Source organism: Convolutriloba macropyga, chromosome 3 (assembly GCF_964194025.1).
Source record: "Convolutriloba macropyga chromosome 3, txConMacr16.3, whole genome shotgun sequence".
Lineage (NCBI taxonomy): Eukaryota > Metazoa > Xenacoelomorpha > Acoela > Convolutidae > Convolutriloba > Convolutriloba macropyga.
Window position 1 is genome coordinate 10217752 of NC_134470.1, and position 19640 is coordinate 10237391.

The 19640-nt window shown below is 36.7% G+C and overlaps 1 protein-coding gene across 3 annotated transcripts in view; it reads right to left on the reverse strand.

Moving 5' to 3' along the window:
- The window catches only part of LOC142335921 (vesicular glutamate transporter 1-like), a 93867-nt gene that overhangs the window by 30100 nt on the left and 44127 nt on the right, over positions 1–19640 (reverse strand). For all 3 annotated transcript variants that reach the window (XM_075384306.1, XM_075384305.1, XM_075384307.1), the window contains exon 3: positions 14099–14456. In XM_075384306.1, coding sequence (XP_075240421.1) covers positions 14099–14456 — 358 coding nt within the window. The remainder of the gene's footprint in view (positions 1–14098; positions 14457–19640) is intronic.

The window sequence follows — 19640 nt, forward strand, 5'->3', positions numbered from 1 at the left end:
ACATCATGCAAGAGCAGCAACAGCCTCAATTTACGCCTCCATCACCCCCAGTAAACTTTGGTATGCCAACTCAGCTAAATGCCCCAAACACAGCCCGACAACTGTCTCAAGCAACAATGCACTTCGATGGTTTACAGTTAGATCATCAATTCCCGCGCAGGTCAAGCATGCCGGGACAGTTGAATTTAGTCAGCCCTCCGCGTCCACCACCTTTAAATACACTCGTTAATGCTCCGCTAGCACTTAATCCGCAACAAGCACACATAAATGTACCAGCCCCCCATCCCCCGTTCTAAACCCCGCACCACCGCATTTCCCGTTAATCCCACCAGCATTCCGCTTTCCTCCTTCGCCGCCACAAGCACTCGCACTACACGCCACTAACCCCGTGGCGAATAATGTTAATCTGTTACCCATTCTCCGCCTGCACCATTCATTTCCTCCGCAAACGTTTTTGTACCTCAATTAATTCATCCACCACCCCCACAAAAGAGTTTTCAGCCCCAAAATTTCGTCCCTATAACCCACGCACCTCCTGCTCCTCCGGATCCAAATGTCTGGCGTTTTCCGGCAGCAGTCCCATCTAATGCAGTACTACTTTTACGTACAACTGCAAACTTATACACCGCACAACCGGCCCCGTTAATCAACCCTCATATCGCTACATCGCTCCGCTCCTCTCGTTTACAAGCAGCAGCAGGCGCTCAAAATTACGTAACATCAGACTTCATGCAAGCGAATCCACTTAGTTCTTCCACAGGTACCGCCCCCACCTTTGTCACTCCGAGCATTCCGCCAACGTATGGAGTTACCGTTCCGAACCCGTTGTGTTGGGGTGGCCCGCCGCATCCCAAACCTTCGGCTCCTTCTTTGGACTCTGCGGATTTGATAAAGCAGTTGGCGGAGGCAATTACTTGTAAGAAGAACGATCCACTGCCCGTGTGGAAATTGTCACAGTACAATGGTGATCCACTGCAGTGGCACAAATGGTTCGGACAATTTAAAAGCGCCATGGACGCACAGTCCTTGACTGATGATGTCAAGTTAACATACATAAAAACGCTTGTAAATGGAAAAGCTAAAACCGCAATCGCTGAGTTCGCATACTGTGGTTTAATGTATAAGGACGCACTTAAGACACTCGAACGTAAATTTGGCCAACCACAGGCAGTATTCAGTGCACACTTAGACAAACTCAGCTCTTTTCCTCCACTTAAAAAGCACAATAGTGATAACATCATAAACTATTCTGCAACAATTTCAAGTCTTGTTGGGGTCTTTAAATCACTTTCATATGACTCAGAACTTAAGAGCGCCTCACTTCTGAACACGGCTGTGCAAAAATTGCTGCCCAATCTGAAAGAGTCTTGGTCACTCTTCACAGTGAAGAAACATTGGGTAAAGCCAACACTCCTTGACTTCAATGATTGGTTGAAGGAGAAGGCCGAGGCACATGATTTAATGAAACAAACTTCATCGAAGGCAAGAACTGAGGATAACACCAACTCAGTAGTAAAGACCAAAGTTGCCTCAAGAATTTTTGCTGCTTATACACAAACTAAAGGCACTCAAAGACCAGCCTCAACAACGGCGACGCCTGCAACCCCTCGCTGCATTGTGTGTAAAGGTAACCATCGCATCTGGGAGTGTAGGGTATTTAAAGAAAAGTCTCCCACTCAGCGAGCAAGGTCAGTGGCGGAAGCAAAACTGTGTTTCTCATGTTTGAGAGAAAAACATATGTTCAGGCAATGCCCAAATCCTAGGAAATGCAGAAAAGACGGTTGCAACAGCTCACATAATACAATACTCCATGGAGCTGAGAGGGTTTATCCATCAAAATCCCCTTCAAACAACAACAACAGTAGTTCTAATGCTGGCGCAAATCAAAGTAGACTTCCTTGTGTCCAATCATCGAGTAATACCACCACTTTGTCATATGTGAGTAATGTAAAAGGCCTCCTTCAGGTGGTTGAATTACAGTTGAAGAGCTCTTCTGGTAAAGATACCATGGCTTTAGTTTTGTGCGATACCGCTTGCAGTAACTCTTGGGTGTCCAATGATCTTGCAAATAGACTTGGTTTGCACGGTACAGCACTGAAACTAACAGTCAAGGGTATAAATACCGAGAGGGTAGACACTAAGTTAGTTGAACTAATTGTAACACCACGCGACAACCAAGCATTTGAACCATTTAAAGTCAGCCCTTACGTAAAAGAAGATTTAAATGCAGACGCCGATGTCATTGACATTAAAGAACTTCAGGAAACATACCCGCACCTAGCAGTTCTAGACCCAGTTACATATTGCTATGGAAACATCGACATGATACTTGCACAGGATGTGTATCATGCCATCCGCCCGTTAGAGTACTTCGCTGCCGACGAGAAGTTCTCGCCCATCGCTGTTCGCTTGCCCAAAGGTTGGGATCTAAGCGGCCCTCTACCGTCGTCTTCAGGTTTAGTCTCGACTTGTTTCAACGCTAATATGGATCAGGATTTTGAACTCGCTAGTCAGGTAAAATCTTGGCACGACATGGAGACGTACGGCGCACTTAAGCAAGTAGACCCACGATCCTCCTCGGATGCACGTGCGCATGAAATTCTTGAAAACACCACCGTGCATAATGGAAAAAGGTACAATGTCGGAATGCTATCGGCTTAACATAACATCGAACTGCCCAACAATTATTTCTCAGCGCTTGTTCAATTAAAATCTTTGGAAAAGCGGCTTGCGATTGACTTGATTTTAAGGGAAAAGTACTCGAATACCATCAAAGAGGACTCAGACAAAGGCTACGTAGTTAGGGTCAAAGATGCTCATAAGGTGGAAAGTCGCTCGGAACGAGAGTGGTACCTACCACACCACCCGGTTGTTAACCTGAACAAGCCGGGCAAGGTCCGTAAGGTACTAAACGGAGCAGCTAAATTCCATGGCGCATCTCTTAATAAGTCATTACTCACCGGACCTGACTTACTGCAAAACTTAATCTATGTACTCCTACGGTTCAGACAACATCCAATTGCCGTATCCGCCGACATCGAGGGAATGTTCCTCCAGGTTGGAGTGTTACGATGTGATCAGCCATTATTACGCTTTTTGTGGCGGGAGGACCTCACATCAAATGTTGTGGTACACCAGTCTACGCGCCACGTCTTTGGGGCAAAAGATTTGCCCACCTGCGCCAACTACGCACTTCAACACACGGCAAGTGATAATGCTATAGAGTACCCAGAAGCTGCAAAAGCCGTCCTTGAGAACTTCTACATGGACGATTACTTAGACTCAGTGGAATCCCCCGAGAGGGCCCTCATTAGGTCGAAGGAATTGGTACATCTTCTCCATCTAGGTGGGTTCAAGCTTACTAAGTGTGTAAGCAATGTACCAGATCTGGCTGACCGAATTGATGGGTCAGCTCAATCAACTGAACCGAAGGTCATCGTTTCATCCAAGAAGGAATCAATGCACGTGCTTGGGCTTAAGTGGGATCACAACAACGATACTCTGGTTGTGAGTAGAGGTACTAACAGCACCATCACAAAAACTCTAACACAGCGCTTGGTTTTAAGTCTAGTGTCAAAGGTCTACGACCCAATTGGTCTTGTCGCACCGTTTACTGTTGGTGCTCGTTTAATCTTGAAAGACATCTGGCGTGTCAATGGACAAAGTTGGGATGACGAGTTACCTAAAGACACAGTTGACAGATTCCTTGCCTGGTGTGTTGAACTGCCGCGGTTAGCTGAGATCACAATACCGAGAAGTTACTTTTCAGGACCATTCCAACATCTCGAACTCCATATGTTTGGTGATAGCTCGCAAGACGTATTCAGTGCAGTAGGATTTCTTAGGGCTCAAGTAACTTGCACCACCGGGGAGATTATAACAGAGCGGGCGTTTGTCCTGGGCAAGGCCCGTGTGGCAACTATGAAGGTAATGACTGTTCCTAAGTTGGAATTACAAGCCGCTCTCCTCACTGCCCGTTTAAAAAGGGACATCTGTCGAGCATTAGAGTTACTTTGGATAAAGTATTTATGTGGACAGATAGTACCATCGTCTTGCAGTGGATAAACTCAACATACAAACATCCCATCTTCATTGCAAATCGTGTTAATGAAATCCTGGAGAACACCAGCGTTGACCAATGGAACCAAATTAGCAGCGTTGGCCACTTGTGCTAATCCGACAGATGATAGCACGCGTGGTATGTCCGCTGAAGTTTTGCAATCAAGTAGCTGGGTGAGGGGTCCTGACTTCTTGAGAACTAAGCAATTCCCTTTTGTGCCAAATACTGACGTCGTTGATAACATCAAGCTCGGCGTTGTAACTAAGGAACAAGATGATGACTCCATCTCATCTCTAGCCGCTTCCGTAGCCAAGCCCCCTAAGGAACAAAGCATTAATCTAATCCTGTTTGATAAGTTCAGTTCTTATCGAAAATTACTTCGTGTCACCGCATATGTGCTCCGTCTTTTACCATCTCATGAAAGTTACCGTAACGTAGACGGCAGCATAGCCGACCCTGTTGAGCTTGACGAAGCCGAGCGTCATCTCCAGTACTTGGTTCAGGGAGAGTCCTTTAATACTGAATGAAAGGATCTTCTTGACAACAAATCCGTTAAGAAGAGCAGCCGCATTGCTCAGTTTACTCCGTTTATTGGGCCTTATGGTCTCATCCGTTCTTCTGGTCGACTCCGACGGCTAGTGGAAATTGACTTTGACACTAAGCATCCTATCGGGCTGAATGCGCGTCATACTTTTGTTAAACTTTTTCTGAGGCATACTCATTTGAAGAACCATCAACAGGGCATCGATTATTTAAGGTCAAAGGTACAGGAACGTTATGCCATCCTCAAACTATGTTCCACACTGCGTTCAATCAAATCAAACTCGTCTTGTGTAGAAAGTTCCGTGCAGCAACCATTCAACCTATCATGGCAGACCTCCCAAAGGAGAGACTCGCATACCAGTCTCCTCCCTTTACCAACACCGGGGTTGATTACTTCGGCCCATTCTACGTCACAGTTCGTCGGACTACCGAGAAGAGGTGGGGATTTCTCTTCACTTGTCTCACTACTCGTGCTGTCCATGTTGAAGTTGTCCCGTCCATGGACACTAGTTCCCGTATAATGGGAGTGGAGCGTTTCGTCTCCCGTCGGGGTACTTCTGCTATGATTTGGTCGGATATTGGTACAAATTTCATTAGAGCGGAGAAAGAGCTCCGTGAATTCATGGAAAAGTGGAATACGCTTAACATTGCCATCGAACTTGCACATAAGGGCATTAAGTGGAGGTTCAATCCACCCAGTGCGCCACACCAAGGCGGCATCTGGGAGAGGTTAGTTCGTAGTTTTAAAAGAGTACTGTACACTATCCTCGGTACGCGTCGCCTCACAGATGAGGTGTTGAACACTACTTTTTGTCCGGTCGAATACGCACTAAACTCACGTCCCTTAACGCCCGTAAGCGACGATCCGTCCGACCTAGGCGCAATAACACCTAATCATTTTCTGCTCGGTAACCAAGCAACCGGAATTCCGACCATCGTTGGCGTCGACGAGTTCGATCATCGTAAGCGGTACGCCCGTGCACAGTCCTACGCCAATGCAATTTGGGCACGTTGGATTAAGGAGTATGTACCTGCGCTGAACCGTAGAGCTAAGTGGCAGACTCCTGCCGAGCATCACCTCAAGGCTGGTGATTTAGTTTGGATCGTTGAAGAAAGCAACCCTAGGGGCTACAATCCAACTGCTCGGATTGAAGAACTCCGTTACGGCTCCGGCAGCGTCGCCCGCTCCGCCGTCATACGCACGTCTTCCGGATTGCTCGTACGCCCACTCGTTAAGCTTGTACCAATCCTCCCAGCATTTTCTTCCGGGCCGGAGGATGTTACCGAGTAAACTAAATGAGCAACGCTATTTAGAGCGGGAAATGAACAATCCATTTGCAGCGCCATTTAAGCAGCGAGAAAAGATTACGTAATTTCTTAACCATGTAGGCCTTACAAAAAGATTGAATGCACATAAAATCTCTTCTATTTGTCATAGAAAGCGCGGAAAAGGTTCATTTAGCATAATTTTCGTTGAGCCTGCTAATATACTAAATCGATTGCGCTCCTTTTAGGCTTGATAATTTTATGTTACGAAAACGTATCGGCACAGACGAAGTACCTGCTAGCAGATACAGATAGATTTGCCGGGCCATTTAGAGGCGCTCGCCTTGATGTTGTTACGCTCAGAAGCCCTAATGTTGCAACGTTGCTTGTGTAATTTAAAGTTAAACGAATTGAATTGAATCTTTAACGAAAGTGTGTTTGTCACCTTTAGCATTTCTTTCAAAAAATTTTTGCTTACAAATGCTCATATTTCGACCTGGGCACTCGATTATTACAGGAATAAATATTATTGATTTGAAATGGCTGTATTTGTAGAAATGGCTGTATTTATCGAGACAATCGTTTTAGCAAGCCGTTGCTCATAGATATAAACAAACACTATAAATGTCGTCCCCTTCTAGTTTCAACAATACATTCCAAATGAAATTTCATCACTTTTACAGAGTTCTATCTATTTTGCGTGAAAGAATTTCGCGCATTCGCGCCTATGCAGACCGTCAGTCAAATTCAGCAAAAGTCAGGCCACGCTAGTTAAAATGATTAATGATTAATGTAAAAGAATTTTTGGCAGCTTCATTGTTTCTTAGAACTTCAAAAAAATCAAGCTGCAAAATTAAGCAAATTAGGGATAAACGATGCTTTGACTTGCATATATGGAGATCGATAGTCATTTTTGCAGAGTTTTTTGCCTGAAAAAAATTCCATATTAGAACAGAATCTGAGGGTCCTGGAAAATCCTCCGTCCCTTGTTACATACATAAAACAATAATTTTATTTTTTTCACAAGCTCTGCATTCTTTTTCATAAAAAAGACTCGAAAATTGAAAATATAAATTTAAAATATTTGCCATTTAGTTATGGTCATACAAGAGAAAATAATTGAAACTAAATATCTCTATTATACCTAATTGATATACGTTAAAATTTTTGGCAGCAAAATTAACTTAACAATAGTTTTTTTGGGTCTTTCACATTATAGCTCAAGAACAGTTGTCAGCTAACCTATTCCACCCCAATCATGGTAAATATACCATCCTGGGGGCTATCATTTCATGGGGACTACAATAGAATAGACCCGATATTTCGGCAACAAAAATATTAAAACGAAATTTTCTTTCGTAACACATTTTTTATGAGCAATTATGAGACGAGCAAAAATTGAAATAATTAATGCAATCTATATAAGAGTTTTCTAAAGAAGTCATTTTTATGTCAAAAATTCTATCTACTCTTGTTATTTTGATGTACTGCAGGTTTCCGTCTCGCATGAACAAGCTAAACAGATAACTGTTTAATCAGAGCAACAAATTACTGTGAAATTGCGCGTTGTGGTACAAACGAGCAAAAAATGATAGTTCATACAATGGTGCCTATTCAATTCATATATTCAGTGAAAGCCGACATGAACAAAATTGAAGCGGATTGAACAATAAATGAAGCAAAACAAAGACTCCAAAGGGGGGATTGATGTCTGCTTTAATCTATAGGCATTTTTCAAAATAAACAAAAACAAAAGAGTAAAAAATAAACAGAATGAAACAGAACCTATACGCAGCAAAAATCCTGATTGTTCATTTTTCATTCACATATATTAAGATCAATTTGCCATTTATGGCAGGGTTTATACAAAACTATGACGTCAAACATTTCACGCAGGGAAAACGCAACACAAAAACAACGGTTTTAAATAGACCAGTCAACAAATAAAATTTTATAATGAAAAAATTGCTATGAAAAGCTTTGGTTTGTTTTTGTGAATGATTGATCAATTTCTCAGTTTTTCCTTGATTTTGTTCTGGAATCATAATTGATATACAAAAATATACTAGAACTTATTAGAAAGCTCTAAAAATAAAATGAATTCATTTTGAAAATGAAACGGGAATTATTCATGCAAAAATTCTAAACTCTCAAAACCTTCACTATTCATTAAAAACTATTCAATAAAAATAACTCTATATCCGCTAAAAAATAAATTTTCAGGTCATGCGTCAAACAAAAAAATAAAGCTTATTAAAGGTTAAAGTTATTCAGGAAAAATAGAGGTTAAATTTTAGTTTTAATTTCCAAAGACAACAAAATATTGGCCCCAAAACAGTTTGCTAAAAATCATTCAAACAAAATTTTTGAAACCCTTAGAAAATCTGAAACATTTCCAGTCTAACAAAACTGTGTTTCATCTACAATAACAAAAATCAGTTCACTATAAAAAAAGCATCAGTTTTTCAGTAGAATAAAGAACACAAGATGTTTTGAACTATAATAACAAACAATTAAGATATCCATAATTCATGAGAATAAAGTGTTACTTTTGAGAGTTTTAATGAGTTTGTCTTGTCGCATTTAAGAAATTGGTGAAAAGTTAATTGATTTGATGAAAATTTTGGAAGGAGAGACTTTAAAACAATGTTGAAACTTCTAGTTGAGACCAATATTTGTTGCTATTACTAAAAATCTGACTTAAATCGATGAAATATATAATACCGAATAAAGATCCAGCTGATAGAAAATCAAGTGCATTATCCTCGTGAACAAAAAACGTAAAGAAGCAGATGTAACAATTTTCCTGACAATCTTGAAGGAAACTGTTTGAAGGCAGCCAAAAATTAATGGAAAAAGCGCTGAAATAAGAAAAACGCATAAAAAATGATTCCATGCTGACTTTCATCCAAAAACTAATGCCAGAGGCTTGAGTACCTAGTCCAAAACAGAAGTTAATCTTGTACGAATCTTGTAAGAAAAAGTTAATCTTGTAAGAATCTTGTAAGAAAAAGTTAATCTTGTAAGAATTTTGTAAGAATCTTGTAAGATTTCACAACGTCTTGTAAGAATCTTGAACGAATCTTGCAAGATCTTGCAAGATTAACTTCTGTTTTCGACTCTGGTAGTTTTTCTCAAAAAGGATCTGACGGTTTTTGCAGTTTTGCGGTTTTCATCATTGTTGAGGGACTAATGCTTGCTTTTTTAAAACGCTAAAAATTTGCGCAGAATTACCCCTAACAAATTTCTTCGCTAATAATTAACTGAACTATTATGAAATGTATAGAAATGACCACAGGTTAACCACAGGGCAGAAAAGGGCTGACACAGTGTTTATCAGAGTCTTCAAGCGGTCTTCTAAGTGGAATGAATTGCAACATTAGAGCTAATTTCAAATGGGCAAACAATTAGTCATCAAGTTGATACATCTTTAATTTTGCCTTGTTATGGTTATTGTCTCTAGTAAGATTATTAGTCGATAATTTATTTTTTGTTCCTATTCGCTTTAGTGAGGGAGGAACTATATACTCAAAAGTGTTTTTTTTGTTCAGATAATTTTCGCCGATCGATATATTCATCGGAGAGGGCTGTGAGTGGTATCATTAGAAAGCTCGACCAGCGTTGAATATGAAAATAAAAAGATTTTTTCAATTTTCGTTTTTTAAAGAGAGTTAAAATGGTTTAAATAATTGAGAATAGAAGACCGAAATCCGTTGTTTTGTTCACATTTTCACTATTTTTTAACATAAATTTTTGTCAATATTGCTAAAATTTGTTAAAATTGTTAATAATAAGGTCACTGAATTCAGTAAGAAAAATAAATATAAGTTTTCCAGATTTTCGTTTTTTCCACACAGTTAACGAGGTTTGAAGTTTTGTGAACGTTTGACTGATTTTCAAGGTTTCTGTTAACAATTTCCGTATCTTTATGTGATTTTTTTGACAATTTTGCTATAAAATTATTTGAAAACTGGTAAAGATAGTGTTGTTCGTTCTACCTCTAAAAACATGAGTGTCATTTTACTGTTTGGTTCAATTTTTTGGCAAAATTTTTGCTAAATTTGTCGAATTTCATCCTTTTTTCCATCAAAAATGTTTCGAAAAATGCTTTTCTAGTCCAAATTGTTTGAATTTACAGTATTAATACACTTAAAAATTGCTGACACGGTTTTTGGTGACTTAGGAGCAGGATAGTCTAATTGTGGATCCTTTGAGAGTGTACTTGAATTAAACGTTTGTCAGTTATTCGCCAATATAACTCTTTATTTAAGCAAGATGCAAAATTTCTGTTTTATGGATTGACTTTTTGTCAAGTAATCCATACCCATAAGATTCGGTACAACAAAGTGTTTCCAAAAAACGAACGGCAATAACCAAGCCAGTTTTGGTCTACTCGTTGTTTCCTACACTCCAAAAAAAACTGACTGCAATCAGTCGATGTTTTTTTTATAGATGTTCTCTTTTCCTCATTTTGTAACGTTTATTACGGAGACAATAACTAATATCAAAACGTACTACTGACAGTGCCAGCTGGTGTCCCTCCTTGGGGTCTAAGGGAAATAAGTTTTGCTTTATAGTCGAAAGATTATGGTCGTTTTGCCTTTTAAAAAAACATATTTTTAAAGTGAACATTGATTTACTGAGCTTTCCGACTCTCCTCTCTTTTTTTGGTCAAATTCCAGCTTAAGGTCATCAAAAAAGTCAAAGGGTTTCCTATTTGATTAATATTTAATACTTACTGCAATTTTATGTTATAATTAATCGTTTTTCTGATTTGATACTACAAGTTTTCGTAAAAATTTACAATTTTGGACATTTTCCCATCATTCAGGTTCTTTTTACGCTCTTGTCACATTATTGACAGTTCAGGTGTCATATTGTGGGCATTATAAAGGAAATTACTTTGGAACTTATTGGATTTTCGACGAAAAAATTTTTGTTTTAACTGCTTCGTCTCCTTCTGGAAGAATTTAATAATTTTTTTTGATTTTTGGTCGCTTTTGTTTCAGATGTTAGCGTCTTCCTGTGGTTGAACAAAGTAACCTATTTATTGATTATGGTTAATTGCTAAAGTTGCTCGTGACTTTGAAATCGAAAGTTTTTAAAAAAAGCAACAGATGTTTTTTTATATTCCCATTTTGCTTTTTTTGCCTACTTGTTACCTACTCTCAATAAAAACAGGCTGCTAATAAAATTTATTGATGATGAAGAAAAGCAGGATTGATTATATGGCATTTTTATGGTGCATCGCTTATCGTTTTAACGGCCTTTATACCGGTTTTTTGCGAAAAAAAAAATTGTTTTTAGAATTTCGTCTATGTTTGTAGTTCTTTGTGTAGTCGAAGAAGAGACACTGCATAATTAAATCAAATCAACAAATAGTTCTCCCAAGGCAATCCAATTTGACCTTGGGAGAATTGGATTGCCTTGGGAAAACTATTTGTTGATTTGATTTGATAGCTAAAGTTTGGTATGAAATGTTTTAGAAGATATATAAAGATGTATTTTTTTAGTTTGAAATTGGGTGATTTTTAACTACATGTTATCTAGTCTCCTTAACTACAGCTTGAATATCAAAATATTGTTGTTAAAAACGACAAAATTTATCAAATCTAATGTTCATAGTGCAGTGCTTGTTGTTTAAGCCTTCAATACCAGTTTTTTTCAAAATATTTATTTAGTTTTCGATTTGTCCATTTATGGTTTTTTTTGGAGATGTATGACATATTCTGACTAATGGCTGATCCCAAGGCTTTTTTGAGAAATGAAAACTCTTATTCAGTAAATTTGGTTGGTATCTAATTGTTTGATGCCTTTGAAACTAAGTTTTTGAAAAATTTTTGAGATAAACGTATGTTTAAACTTCTGCCTTTTTTTTAATCTTTTTACCGAGTCTCGTTATTCAGTGTTCACATATCTCACCATTGGGTTCCAAAGAAGACGCAATTGATTATATTTTAATTAATACTTTTTACAATATGTTTTTAACAGCTTCCACGCCGTTTTATTGCAAATTTTAACCGATTGTTTGCTGATTTTTGTCTGACCTTTTCGTTTATATTTGTAGACGTGCAACATATTCTGGAAACTGACCTGTCTCATTGTTTTTTTTAATAGAAATAAAGAAATTGAATCTATTTAAAGTTTTGATTTGATATCCAATGGATTTGATTGAATTATTTGTTTTCGAGAAGACTTAAACGTTTCTTTTAACTTTGTCCTTTTTGTTCTTTTTTGTCTGCTTGATACCGAGTGTCATCAAAGACTGTGCCCATGTGTTTTCTAGCAAAAAACCAAGCTAGTTTTTTAAATAAGATTTTAATTTTTAGACTTTGTTATAATTTAGTTTTCTCCTCAAATAATAAACAATGAGTATTGGATGTAAAGGCTTGTCGTTGTTATTGGATTATTTTTGTTTGTCTTGTCTTGTAGTCTTATTAATGACAATTCTCTTTGGCCTATTAACGCGGCATTATTTACTTTGATAATTGAATTGAGTTGGAGGCAATTTCTTTAATCATACAGCAATTATTATTGATCAATATATGCGAATTTTTGAAAGATTTCAATTCTCTTCCTCATTTGGTCGACAATCGAGTCAAACTTGTTCCTTTATAGAGCAAAATTGAAACCTAAAACACTTTTTCATGCTGGACCAATTTCGATCGAGCAACAGAGTTTTAACTGAACTTTTCAAGACATCTTTCCCGTACAAGGAAAATTGAAATATCTTAACAAGGGCATAAATTGATATATTCTTAATAAGTAGATTTCAGGGTTTCCGCACTTTTGCTACTCGAGACGAGGTTCTGGTTCTCTGTTGTTTATTGATAAGCAATTGAGCAAGAAAGCCGGAAGTTCAGGCAAGAAATTTGTTTTGCAACAAGGCAAAAATTGTTGGCGTGAAAACGTTTTTGCTAAGATAACGTTGTTTTTTTGTTCATGTTCGCTTTTTTCAAGCAGTTTTTTTTTGTTTTTCAAAAATGCTATAGTATCTCAAAGGTTAATTTAGACAATAAAAATAAATTTTTAGCGATAGCGTTTTGAATGTTTTTTCGTAATTAAATTGACTTGCACGCTAATTTCAACAATTTTTCCAGGTTTTAAGGCCAATTTAACAATTTTAGACAGTTTTTTGCGTTTTATTGCTTTTGTGTAACTGAATTTGAGATTAATGCTCGTAGGCGGTTTCTATTACAAATTGATGTTTTTTGGTATCAAGTAATTCTTTTGTGCGACTTTTGACAAAAACATGAGGAAGTTATTACAATTTGTTGTTAATTTCTTAGTTTTTTTTAACTTTATTTCAAATTTAGAGACTTTTCTGTGCTTATTTTGTCTTTTCCAATGTTGTGTAAGCATTTTTGTTGGTTTAAAATTTTTTTGGTTTAATTTACCTGTTATCTAAATGGTTTTTTGACATTTCAATTAAGAACATTTTTTTCTGATGCTTACTGCCGTCAGAGAAGAGTCATTTGAAAAGCTTGTGTTTTTTGAAGAAGACGTCTTCGATTCGTTTCGGGAATTCTCCCAGCTATGTTTACTGATACAGAAAATTGGTCATTTGACCAAAATAGGTCATCCTTAGTTTTTAAGAAGACAGGTTAAGATACACCAAGAGAAATATTCCTGCTTTTTTGTACATGTAGTGCTACCTAACAGCACACCGTTTGTACGGGAGGAGTATAAAAGACAATGAAGGTAGCAAAACAGAATAGATCCCAAGAAAACTAAGCGTGGTCTTCTTCTAAGCATTCCTTACAATGAATATAATTTTTTATTTGTTACACTTGGAGGGATCAAAATCATTTTTTCACTGTTTTTTCAGGGGAATAATAATTAATATTGGCTGGATTTTGTTTTTAAAAAACATAATTTCAGTTTCACGTTTTTTAATTTTATATCGCAAGTAATTTAATCCAATTTTGCTAATAAGTAAAATATCTGAAGTGCCGCAATTCAGGGTTTGGGATTCAAAAGAATGGGTTAATTTCATTAAATGCAGGTTAATATCGGGTTCCGAGGAGTTACCGGAAGACTGTAATGAAACCACGCCGTGTTTTTATAACGAAGCAGCTTGACACCACCCCTCCCCCGTCTCCGCTCCCTACGATATTTTGTTGAAACATACTCCTATCACCTCGCCGGTACGGGGGGGGGGGCAACGAGAGGTGGTATAAGTCAAATCTATAACCCCACCAGCGGAGTTTGAGAAGTAATGAAACTCACGTGAACAACTGATTTGCCATGTTCAGAGACTGTCGAGTTATTGGTGACGTCAACAATGGCAACTCCCAAGTTACACCTCAACCCAAACGAGATAGCGAACCCGATTGAGAGCAGACACGCTATTACGTAACGCACCCTATCCGAGAAGTAACTCGGCAACCGAATCGTGTGGCTGATCGTGTCGTTGAGTCGGCTAAAAGGGGCAGTGATGATCTGGAACTTCTCGAAGACAGAGTCTAGAACTGGGATTGAGAACTGGTTCGGCTGGGATCCGAAGTTGTTCGATTCTCCAGTTTGGATCTGATCGCCGTATTCAAGTTCGTCGTTGTTAATCAATGAAGCTTCATCACCTTTCGGCCTAAAACGTTAAAAAAAGTTTTTAGATATATTAATAATTGTTGCATTTTCTTAAAGAATTTCATTTCAGCAACCCGGCTCGAGAAAAAAATTGGAAAAATATGAAAGCTAAGCGGTGAAAAGTTGGTTTTTTCACCGCAAATTTCGTGCATAATTTTGCGGTGAAATGCAGTGAATGCGGTGAAATTATGTAAGTTCACAGCTAGGGTAAGCGGTGAGCTTACAAAAAGTCACCACATTTCACCTCATTCTACAAGTAAACATCCTTGCACGGATTCCGACCTCTAACCTCCTGGATTTCAGCCAATTCTTCGTCCACTGCGCCACTTCTCACTTAGTTCTAGCGTATCTGTTTTGACTTTAAATCAAATTCAATCTCCTTTATGTAAAACATACGCGTTGAAGTTTTGTAAGATAAGCGGTCAAATTACAAATTTTAGCGGTGAAATGTGGTGAATGCGGTGAAATTATGTAAGTTCACCGCTTAATCTAGTGGTGAAATTACATAAATTTACCGCTTAAAAAAGTTTCAAAAAGGTGCATGATTAATTGTGGGTAAATTTTCCGTGCATCTTTTAATAAATGTATTTTAACTTTGTTGAACAAAAAACAATTCGAAGCGTTTTCTAAGCGCTGAATTTATGTTATTTCACCACTACGTTAAGCGGTGAATTTGTGTAATTTTATTGCATTCACTGCTGATCTCATAGTTTTAACACTTTTTTTAAGCAGAGAATTTTTGTAATTTCATCGCCTTCACCGCTTATCTTACATAAATTTGACAATTTTTTTCAAAGCGGTGAATTTATGTAGTTTCACCGATAAATTCAGCGGTAAAATTGTGTAATAATTTCACCTCTACGAGGCGATAAAGGTTTTTTCACCGCATTCACCGCCTGATTTATGTAATTTCACCGCATTAACCGCTTATCTTACAAAATTTTCCGACTCGAAAGTTGGGAAATAATTCACTAATTGTTTCCAAACTGAAATGAACAGATTCTAAAATAATTATCGAACACTCAAATTGCGCTCAAGTTTATTACAATTTTTTAAACTAATTATAACCAATAATGACAGAAAACTTTTGCTATTCTTCTTCTGTGAGCCTCGGAACAATTATTCATCTTACTTCAAATTGTTAATTCAATGCAGTTTTGCAAGAAAATAAAATTAGAACATATCCCACGTGAAAAAAAACATTTTAACAGAACTTTTCTCAATTTTTATTATTTGCGTTTTTCTTTTTGCTGGTCGTGTCAGAGAAATGTGCGCTCATTTCCACGGATAAAATTTTGCAGTTCAGTTGAACACTTTAATAGTTTGAAAATTTTGACCTTCTAGGACTGCTTATTATATCATACTAATCAAAATTTCATCTCGAAAATCAATATCAAATTTTTTATCTGTCAATTTAATCTTCTACGTTTCATTTTTTAGAAGTTATACGAAGCCAGATTTTACTGTTTAAAATGAATAGAAATTTTTGAAATTTCATCCGAACTTTTTCTTTCAGCCTCATCAGTTAACTACAAAGAAGAGAATATTGGATAACAAAGAGATATTCCTTTATCCAAACAAAACAGTTTCAAAATGAGGGCTGTTCAGCTTACGCAAAAAAATATACAGCTACAGTATTTGCTCTACTAGATATTAACTTTGATCTTAAAAATATCATAAACGAATCGCAATTACTGGAATAGTACACACATATTAAGTGTAAAGATTTAAACTTTGCAGGGAAGATGTGATATTGAATTGACATTACAATTTTGTTTCATAAAGTTGATTACTTTAAAGTTGATTCCGTTTGTCATATCTAAAGGAGTATAATTTGGGTCAAAACTATACTGCTATGCGTTGTTCCAAAGTAATAGTTGAAGTTTTTCGTTTTCATGTCTTAAAACAAAGGACATTAAACCACAATTGCAGGTCCGAAATGAATTTGGCTGATTTTGCCATCGTGAAAATTGGTTACGTCAAATTCTGGAATTCAGGCTCTATCCTCTGTGGCCTGAAATCCTCAAAAATGGATTGCCCACATTTTCTCGTTTTGGTTTACGTTCAAAAACGAATATCGGTTATCAAACTTATTATCTCAGTTCAACAATTTGGTAACTAAATTACACATTGATAAAATTCCGCAATGTGTGTTTCTAAATGTGACGGTTTTTTTAGCTAATTATACACTTCATTGCGCATATTTGTAATCGGATTAAATTGTCCCTGAAACTGGTTATGAAATTAGAGTCTAGAATTTGACAAATAAGGACCTTACTTACTTGAAACATTTGAACTGTGCAATTTTTGTTCAGATATTGTTTTCTAAAATTAGTGCGATAAAAGAAAGTGCGTTACGTTTGCGATACTCATACTTTTTTAAATTTTATGAAATTCGGTTGGTTACATTCAATAGCCTAGCTTTTGAATGTAACCAACTCTATAAATTTTGAGCAAAATCCTTTTATTAACATAGAAGAATAGAATTAAGTTGTTTCTTTGCAAAATTTGACCGAGGTAATTCAAATCTGCTTTTTCAACAAACCTACTTTTTATGCAGAACTATTGCTGCAGAGAAATTTCTTTTTGGAGTTCTGTGTTCATTTGTTACAACGAAATGTAGCTAGGCTTAAATTTTGCTATTTCAGGGGCTATTATATTAAACATCTCGTAGCAGCGAAAAAAATTCTCCTCACATCGAGAAGAAGTTCCCAACAGAACTCTTCAAAGCTCTGCTTTGTTTTCTTCTTTCTCTGTTTCTCTTTGTTTTCTCTGTTTCTTCTTTCTCTTGTTTTCTTCTTCGTTTCTCTTAAAAAATCCTTCTGTATCGAATTTAGTGCTTATAACATTAGAAATTAGCAGCGAGTTTAAACCTATTCTTGTATTTCCCCAGTACTAGAAAGATTCAGAATAGGACTGTTTTGTAGCTAAATTTTTTGACAGTAAACTCAAAGCTTCAATTCACATTATTTTTTTCTCATCTCCATTTATTGAATGCTTCGACTTATATCCAGCTGTTGCATCTTTATCAGAACTACCTGGCCCCATGTTGGACTCAGCTGTTGAACCGTGGTACTTCAAAATTGTTCTTTAGTCTGCATATGATTAGATTTATATATCTCCAATGGCAGTTTGAAAGATATACGATGCTTTCAAAACACAGTTATCTCGTAAATACTAGTTTTCTGATTACGCTACAGATAAAATTGAATGTCTTATTAATAAGCATAGTTAATTGATGTTTTCTTTTTTACAAAGATTTGCGTAAATTTATTAAAATTTAAAGCATGACATCAATTGTTAAACTAAAGAAAATCTTATTTTTCCAGTTTTAATCTTTCAGGTTTGAGAAATTGAAACTGACCATTCACAATCGACGATTGCTGAAATTCTCCAGTTTAAAAAAGATTTTGCAGGAAGGATTTTGTTTTTCCACAAATTTTGACACTGACATCTTTTTATTGAAAAGCCGTCAGAAGATTTTGAAATTTTACCACCGATGCATTCTAAATTTTATATCAGCAGAATTTTTTGGTCATTTCTTCCTTTTTACTTGAATTTCGTCAACGTATCTGTATCATAATTAATTACTCTATGCTACGTCATTTTTTTGATGAACAATTTATTAACAACCAAAAGGAAGAAAGTCATCAATCATAGTAGGAAAATCGCTTTTTGAGCAGCATTCTTCAGTTTCGAAGTTTGATTATTTTTTTCGTTTTAAGATATGACTGCACTTCCTTCCTTTGACTCTGCGTTAATTATTATCGGATCTTTCATTTTTTAAGTTCAGTTGCAAATTTTTTTTTGCAAAATTTTAAAATTATTAAGTCTTTTATGCCCGTTGGCTCTTAATTGAAAGCGACATTTTTGCAAAAGTGGTCATCAATCAGAAGACACAACAAGTTTTGAAATATTCCTGTCGTTTTTTTAATCAAAGCAGCGTCATTTTTCTATCGCATTATAAACTGCAGATAGACATTTCCTTCGTTTTTCAGAGCCACTCTTACTACACACACATTACTTACTAACTTCCTTAACCAGATAAATAACTCTAAGCTAAATAGCGCGTGAACAGAATTGGTAATTAGATAATGTTTTGCAGCATCTCATCATTGCTAAGCTCCTACTTTTACTTCTTTTCCCTGTAAACGCGAAAGTAAACAAATTGTTTACACAGTGCCAACGGTGATAAATTTACAAAAATTTTGTTGTTCCCTTGAACTGAACGAAAAGTATGTAGAAGTTGCAGCAGTCAATTTTGAGCTAATTACTTTTTCACCTGTGAATTTGCAAAAGGTTTTAAACACTTTTTCCTCACTTTTCAATTCTTCCCTTTTTTTGCAACACAGGGAAAAAATTACAAAGACATTTAAGTCCCAATTTTCGCCTTGTGTAGGTTGCACTTTGAAAAAAAGAAAGAAAGTCGTTTTCTTTTTCTGTAATTGGTATTTTATTGTGCGCGCGACTCTCTACGCTAACGGCTTATTGTAGGTAAAATAGGTTTAAATGCTACCTAGGTGCAATTTAGATTTTGCTCAATTAATGCTACACACTGTCATTGTATCATCGAAATTAACTCAGCTTTCTCGTTATACACGTTATACAGCCCCCCCCCCCCCCCCCCCCACACACACACACACACACGCACAAAGAAAATATTATTCTGAATCTTACTATTTGTGATCAAATAATCATTTACGATGTAATTGCGGGTGTTTAGTAAGTGGATGACCTTGTGGGGGGGGGGGGGGGGGGTGAGGGTTGTTTGTCTTGGAATGGGGGGTTGCTGACACAAAAAATAAGACTGTAACATTATAAGAGAAAAACCACACATTTTCTGGACCAATCAATTATCAACCGGCTCTTTTCAGTACCCCCCTTGAATTGATAAATTGGGGCACGAAAATTTGTAATAATTCTCTGCCGATAAACACTTCAACCTCAGAATTTAATCAGAAGAAAAAAACTTTAAGTGACTTGCACCTGCATGATGCTTTTAGCCGGAAGAGTCAATTATTTTGTCTTTCTACAGAGCCTAGAAAAATTGCTTTCACAAGGCGACATCAATATTAATTTAAATTTCAAAACGACTAATAAGTTCATGCAAATTTTGTTTTGAGGAATAAATAATCATCAAAAAGATTTCGAGAGAATGATAAATGACGTTTTTATTTCTATGACG